At 43.0% G+C, this 7,597-nt stretch overlaps 1 protein-coding gene across 2 annotated transcripts; it reads right to left on the minus strand.

The window, feature by feature from the left end:
* On the minus strand, nucleotides 340–4,496 carry LOC8085445 (protein ALP1-like). Of its 2 annotated transcripts, none has more exons than XM_002458688.2 (2): nucleotides 4,149–4,496; nucleotides 340–1,787 (listed from the first exon to the last, which is right to left on the minus strand). In XM_002458688.2, the coding sequence occupies exons 1-2, from the start codon at nucleotides 4,276–4,278 to the stop codon at nucleotides 715–717; spliced, it is 1,203 nt and encodes a 400-aa protein (XP_002458733.1). In that variant the 5' UTR covers nucleotides 4,279–4,496; the 3' UTR covers nucleotides 340–714. The 2 variants fall into 2 exon arrangements, with proteins under 2 accessions (XP_002458733.1, XP_021311118.1); XM_021455443.1 differs by having other exon boundaries at nucleotides 340–1,772; nucleotides 4,149–4,487.

Genomic DNA, 7,597 nt, shown 5'->3' on the forward strand with positions numbered 1-7,597 from the left:
TCCAGTAATTACAGCCAGCAAATCAAGACCAGATATATTCACATGTATTCATGTTTGCTTTTCGTTATGTACGAATGTTCAAGTATAATACGTATATACCTTTCCAATCCAGTTCGGTAGTTCCACCCTAGTACTATATATTCAGTACGTAGAAGAATCCATGAACCATTCTACGTATTTCATACTAGGATGTGCACTACTGAAAGCCAAGAAGAAACCAGACAGGCTGAAACAGTTTCGGTGTCGGATGAGCGACAGCAAATTCACAAAATCCTGCGATGCCTGTGATGTGATTAGTTAATTAACAGAGATAATAGGTCCACTCGGAAATCCACTTTCTCTGCAGCAGATATTTCTTTCAGTAACATGAGTTTGCTTTCACAACTGCAATGTTGCTACTGTATAAAAGAAGGAAACAAGATGTCCAGCATCTTGCCGGCCGGTTACAATTTGATGAAACCAGAATATCCAAGATTGTCAGAAACCTCAGGCCGGAAGTACCTGGGTTGTTGGTACATGTCTACGCTGAGATATTAAAGCAATATTCCACAAGCTTATATTGTCTGCAAATTTCACTATTTCAGTCTACTAATGCCTAAAATTATCATATAAAAAATAAACAAATTTCACCTTACAATTGTATAAGCTGTCGATGTCCTTCGATTCATGTCAGGGGGAAGGGAAAAGGCATAGGAAGATATTGAATGGTCGTAATCATTCCGGTAATTGGCTGCCGAGCCGACTGACGAACTGGCAGAGCAGGTCTCTCTGAGTGACGGCGCCGTCGTCTGCCAAATTGCTCACCTGCTGCCTGTAGCCGTCATCGTGGCTGTGGGACGCCGGCATCCCATCCCTCACGGCATCTTCAAGGTCGATCATGATGTTGGTGAGCAAGCAGCAGGCGTAGATGATCCTGGGCAGCCGATGCTTGTCCGGCCTCCACAGCTCTCCCTTGAGCACCCGCCACCGATCCTTCAGATTGGCCAGGGCACCTTGCACCACCATTCTCGTCGCGGTGTGACACTTGTTGAATTCCACTTTCTCTGCAGATAGACCATGCTCTTGGTATGGAGTCACCAACCACGGAAGGAGAGGGTAGCTGGGATCCCCAACAATGTATTCTCTGACGATCGACCCTGCTGATTCTCCAGGAAGCTCCATTTGCCCAGACAGCCTTGAGCCTTTCTGGCAGAGCCTGTAGAAGCCTGAGGTGCGCAGGATGCACGAGTCATCCAAGCTTCCAGGCCAGCCACTGACAACATCTCTGAATCGCATGTCAGGGTCGACAATGGCCTGCAGGACCATGCTGTTCCTGTTCTCACCGTCTAGCCAGACATTGCTGTTGGGCTGAGCTGAAGAGCACATGAGGACGTGTGTTGTGTCTATAGCGCCACAGCAGTTCGGGAGACCCTGGATCTTCTCAAATTTCGCTTTGATGGCTGCCATCTCCTCAGGGTCAGGCCACTTCAGATGACTAGCAGCACGTTCCTCCAAACACTCAATGAACCTCCAAGTGATGTTTGAGATGGCTGAGTGGTTCATCCCAAAGCGTGTTCCTATGCCCAGAAGTGACTCACCAGTGGTCAGTCTTAGCAGAGCAATGGCAACTTGATCCTCCACACCTAGAACCACCTTGTCCCCAAACCTGAAATTTCTGTAACTTTGTGTCTTTCTCGTGCAGTCCCCTTTAATCAGACAACAAAGGTAGTCAAAAGTCTTCCTTGACATCTTTAAGGCAGTCTCGAAGTTTTGGCGTTCTTTGGAAGGTTGTCCTGTAAAGCATCGAACTGAATCATAAATAGAGATATCCTTATCTGAATTACAGTTTAAAGCTATTGTACAAGCCAACGTATGTAAGACATGAAGGGTTAGAATCTGGAGGATTTAAGTTTATCTTCTGCATAGTTTTGAGCAAAAGAGGAAAATGTGTGAGACTTTACAGTGAGTTAAAATAAAAAATAACCATGCTTTAGGAAACAGCAGGAAATCAAGACAATGCACTGCATCAGCGTAGTGCCCAAAAGCCCAGCAGCTAATAGACAAGTCTGAAGGTATTATAATGTATGGATATGGATGATTTGTCATTGTTATTAGAAGCTAAAGTTGTTTCGGCTGCTGCAGCAGCAGCCAGCTCTCTCAGCAGATACTGTTCACTTGTTGAAGAATAGCAGCCGCAGCCGCTGCAAATAAGCACAAGATACTTAATTCATGGTTCCAGAGAAAATTGTCAATTGAAAACATACTGCAGTTATAAATAGATATCTAAACCATGATGATTTAACCCTATGCGACCATCTGATTAAATCATACTTCATCCCTCGGTCAGGATCAGAGTTGGAACATATAACTCAACTGTATCTTTTTAGAAGTGACTTCAAACTCTGATAATATCACCATTCAGCTTATTGTCAGGACAGATGGTTCCAGGTGATTGAACTAATTGTTAGACGTGATTCAAAGAGAACACTCCTAGTACAAGAGAAAGTCTAAAACCCATCGCATAATTAAGGATTTTGCAGTAGGTCTGACCACAATACAGCTTGCTAAATTACTATAGACATATGGAGATAGTCCAATGAACCAAAATATTGCAAAGATGATCCTTCATATCAAATCTACGGTTAACTGCACAATTGAGACCAAGCAAGATCACCATCTGTTCCTGACTCTTATAGTAAATTCTTGACCAAATTACAGCTTGCTGAATTGCTATGGTCATCTACAGTATGTGTTTAGGCAAAACATCATTTGGGAGGCTACAAGCCTACAGACACTGGCTGACTGGTATAGCAGTCTATTATACTGATGCACGTATTATGAAGAATGTGTGATGAATCTAAATAATGCTAGGATGATCCATCACATCAAATTTAAGATCAGCTTTACAACTGAGGCTACAAAATTAAGTCCCTCCAGCGATTTCTGTAAGGTCATTAAACTAGTAATGCATCACTCAACTCGTGTAATGATGTTTTAAGGTTCTGGCAGTGTTGTAGTCTGCCTTGCAGTGGTAGCCATTTTAGTTTTCATGTAATACACGACCACGTGGTGCCCTATGACTGTTCTGACACTGGTAACCTATGGATTACCACTGTCCTTTGTAACTTGTTTTCAAAAAACTCTCTTCCAGCTTAATGAATTCTGTGCAATGCACGTTCGAGAAAAAAAAAGAGGCAACACTGCCACAGGCACCTTCCAAATTAATTAGCATTTATCATTACTTAAAATGTAAAAGCAACTCAAACTTCAGGAGTAATTAAACCTGATAAGCTGGAATATACTGCACCCAAACAAAAATCTACTGTAGGATTGGGGAAAACAATCTGATGAATATAAATGTCAGTGTTCACTAACAACCAACTATTATCCACCAAACAAGTTTCCATCATCCTTCGCTGCCTGAAGAAGAACTAGTGTTTTCGTCCCTTACTGAGAAGAACTCAGTTAATCAAGACAAAAGAAATTCTCAAGACACATTGACATCAATAGTCAAGCAAAAGATTTTGGATTAGGCTAGCACAATGAGCAGAATCAACACCACCTGTAATACTAATATGCCTAAACGCCACTGCACCCCGTTTTTGCAGATCTGGATTGGACACGACGAGGCAACAAACCCTCAAGTGGCAAAACAAATTGTGCTCTCGAAAAACACATGTTGCTACATTACATTGGCACCATCACACCAATGGCATTCACAACAAGAAGCTGTTGGTGTCCAGACCCTCAAAGCAACACACCTCACCAATTCCCGTATGCCTCAGTCTGGGATGCACCGCCCGGTGGTTGCTTGCCTCCGTACACCTCGCAAGTCTGATGCGCACAGGCTCCGATAACCGCGAGCAACAGGAGATTTATTACGCTAAGCACCCGGGTTAAGGAGCACCGCCAGAGAAGATTAAGCGACACGACGGACGCACGCCAAACAAGCAGTGCAAATTCTGGACGGTCCTCCTGATCTGGCAGCGCCGAATCCACCACGCGAACAATCCTAAACGCGGGAGGGTTAGCACGCATTACCGGGGGCCGCGGCGGCGACCCAGGACACGAGAAGCGGGCGTGGCTAGGGGACAGGTCAGGCGGACAGCACGCAGTGGGAGATGGTGGAGAGTGGAGACAGGAGGATGTATGTATGTAACTATGTATACCTGCTGCAAGCCTGCGGGAGAAGGCGTCCCACCAGTCGCCGTCGAGGGGCTGCGGCAGCGGCCGCTCCTGCGCCGGCAAGGCCCTCTCGGGCTTGCGCTTCCTCCGCTTCGCCCCCCTCAGCGACGCCATGACGACGAGCGCAACGCCGGAGAGATCAAGAGAACTAGTAGACAGGAGGCGCTAGCGCTACCAAAGCAGCAGCAGCAGCAGCAGCAACCTGCACTCCAGCGGTCCAGCCCCCAAACGACTTGCCTTGAAAAGACCTGGTGTTCAGTGCCTGAACAGAGTTGCGGTACAACTAGCGGTTCCGCCGTCGCCTGTTGGCTATGCAGCGCTCCTATTGCCCAGTGGCATGCAGGAAGGCAGGTAATAAGCAGGTTAGCCTTTTTTTTTTGACAAAAAAGCAGGTTAGCTTGTTCGTTCGGCCTGGCCATTTGCCATGTCAACAGACCCAGGCGGCTCTGCTTCAGATTCACTCTGTTCCTGTATAACACCCCCCTGCTATGCTACCCCTCCGTCCAAAAAAGATCCAAAAAGATGCACCCCTAACTACAGTGATTAGAACCCGTTTGATACGCCTTCAAACAGAGACTCCTTACTATTAGTGTATCTGTATGAGAGTTAGAATCGATGAAACTAAATAGACAAATGGTGTGAGATTTTCGACTCAGCAATGCAGTCACAAATGTAATCTGATTTTAATGTAAACACCTCTCTCAACGTTTGTAAACATCACACGAGCCGTTTCGAGGCTATCTTCTATAAACGAATCCTACACCAAACCGCGAGCGCTCGATAGAGTCACGTCACCCCCTAACTTAATAACCGTCGGATCTGTTGAGTTGTCAACCCGACCGGTCGCTCTACATCCAATTGCCTCATGGCTCTAAGATTTATGAATCGTGTCATTTGTTATTGTCTATGTACTACATGAAACTAGCACTTCACATGTTGTGAGACTCAAAAAAGTCTAAAGCTGCGCATGAATCTAAAAAATGGACAATATAAAAAAGATGTATGTAAGTATCATAATACCAATATGTACTCGAATATTAGGTTACTATTGACCACAAGGCAGATAATTACAATATCATATTTACAAATAAGAGTAGAGCATAGAACTTTTGTTCAGATTCCTATTTTAAACTTAATATAATACGGTGCAAGGTTTTGAGTTTTTACACTGCTGTGCGGCCTTGTTTAGTTCATCCAAAAATTCAAAAACTTTTTAAGATTTCCGTCACATCGAATCATGCACTACATACATGGACCATTAAGTATAGATAAAAAATAACTAATTACACAGTTTGTTTGTAAATTGTAAGATAAATCTTTTGAGCGTAGTTAGTCTATAATTATACAGTAATTATCAAATATAAATGAATGTGCTATAATAGCAAAATACAAAAAGTTTTCGCATCTAAACAAGTCCTAACCGATGAAAGTCAATAATAGCCCATTTGGGCAACTCTCCATCGGGACGCGTTGGATCCAACACTGGTACGCGTGTGGCAACGCCACACGTAGTTTCTAGTATAAATATATATTGGAAATTCCCCCTCCTCTGACATTCAAAAAAAAGAAACTAAATAGTAGTTTCAACAGTTCCTAGTTCGTTTTATAAAAAAATATAAACACTTTTTTAATACATTGCATTGAAGAGTCAAAGCTAGAGATGACTTGTATTTTAGTAAATGGGACCTATGTCAAACGATCTTCAATTTAGATATTTTTCATATGAAAATATAAAAAAAATGTGATTTCAAATAGTATTATTATTATATTTATCATGAAAAATATTTGTGCAGTATACTGTTAGAGATCATATTTGTTTATATTGTTTCATGGTTAAATTTTAAATAGTTTGACTTAGACAAAGTATACTTTTTTGGATGGCCAGAATAAGTGTGTATCTCATCAATTCATCATTTTATGTTTTAAATGATTTATATGTAATTACCAAGTTTTTTAATGGCATATAGGTAAAATCTTCCACAATGTACGAGATCGATCTCAGCATGCTTACAACCCCTTTATTCCCTCACTCAATATGCTCTTAGTTACTTTGTAACCTTATTTCCACACTCCTTTATGCCCTTAGTTACTCTGTACTTTTGTTGAGAGGAGAGGAAAACTTATGTTCTTTGTAACTATAAGATACCTCGCGTTGTTGTGGTGATTGCCAAGAATTTTGAATGAAATTAAGTGGAGATGATGTAGATGTTTTGCATTTAAAGGTTAGAAATTAGTGGAATAATATGACTGTTAATGGGAGATGATATGGATAGTTAATGAGAAATAATGTGGATGGCTTATATTTTGAGATAGACTAATAGTAGAGATTCATTTCATAATTATAAGGTATATACAAATATAGATATAGATGGGGAAGAACAACACATACAAGCGAAGTGCTCTATTACAAGAATGTGTGGCGAATCAAATCCCAGCACAAATACAACAAAAAGGAAAAGGTATACTTTTCCTCCCCTAATGAAAATTCGCTTTTCTCTCTCTCAACTCAAAAAAAACAGGCAAACCTGTTATGAAACAAGATATGTAACAAACTTGGATTGTAACACGGCATATGACTTGACCGTGTGTACCAAGGTAGCTGCATTCGGTTAGAGTAGATATAATCTAGTTAGCCTGGTTTGTTACGATAGAATCTATCTCAACCGAATGCCTTGTAACTCAAGTTGTATTGTATATATATATATATATATATATATATATATATATCAACATGAAGACGTGACAAGCCAAGATAGGAATCACGGTTGCCATCTCTTTTACATGGTAATCAGAGCACCTCTTCCATAGATTCATCCAGCAATGGCGTCGTCGTCTTCCTCCGCCAACCATAGCCACCATTCACCCTTTGGGCCCTCCATCTCTGAGAAGCTCACACGTGACAACTTCATCCTATGGAAGGCGCAGATCATGCCGAGCATCCGGGCAACACAGTTCGAGGGATATCTTGATGGAACTCGCGTTGCTCCCGCCAAGACCATTGATCCGGTGTTGGAAGACAAGACCAAGACGGTCGCCGTCAACCCCGAGTACGAGAAGTGGCTCAAGGAAGACCAACAACTTCTCGCTCATCTCAACAACTCCCTATCAAGGGAGATACTTGCGCAAGTGGCCACCAAGACCACGTCGGCGGCGGTCTAGGCAACGCTCGGGGACATGTTCTCTGCGCAGTCCCAGGCTCGTGTGACCAATCTGCGCATGCAGTTGGCTAACTGCAAGAAGGGTGGCCAAACTGCTCCTGCGTACTACGCCAAGGTGAAGGCTATCAGAGACGAGCTTGCTGCTGCTGGACGGCCGGTTCCTGATGAGGAACTGGTGACGTTCATCCTGGCCGGACTCGACCTCGACTACAATCCGCTGGTGTCCTCAGTGCTGGGGCGCGCAACTCCGATCTCCCTGAGCGATCTCTATGCTC

The sequence above is a fragment of the Sorghum bicolor genome, chromosome 3 (genome assembly GCF_000003195.3).
Source record: "Sorghum bicolor cultivar BTx623 chromosome 3, Sorghum_bicolor_NCBIv3, whole genome shotgun sequence".
NCBI lineage: Eukaryota > Viridiplantae > Streptophyta > Magnoliopsida > Poales > Poaceae > Sorghum > Sorghum bicolor.

What these genes read in the sequence shown, in the direction of transcription:
- LOC8085445 (XM_002458688.2), bottom strand. Translation starts at nt 4,278, where the DNA reads ATGGCGTCGCTGAGGGGGGCGAAGCGGAGGAAGCGCAAGCCCGAGAGG. An exon ending in CTCCCGCAGGCTTGCAGCAG is followed by an intron (nt 1,788 to 4,148) that starts GTATACATAGTT and finishes TTTATGATTCAG; the next exon opens with TTCGATGCTTTACAGGACAA.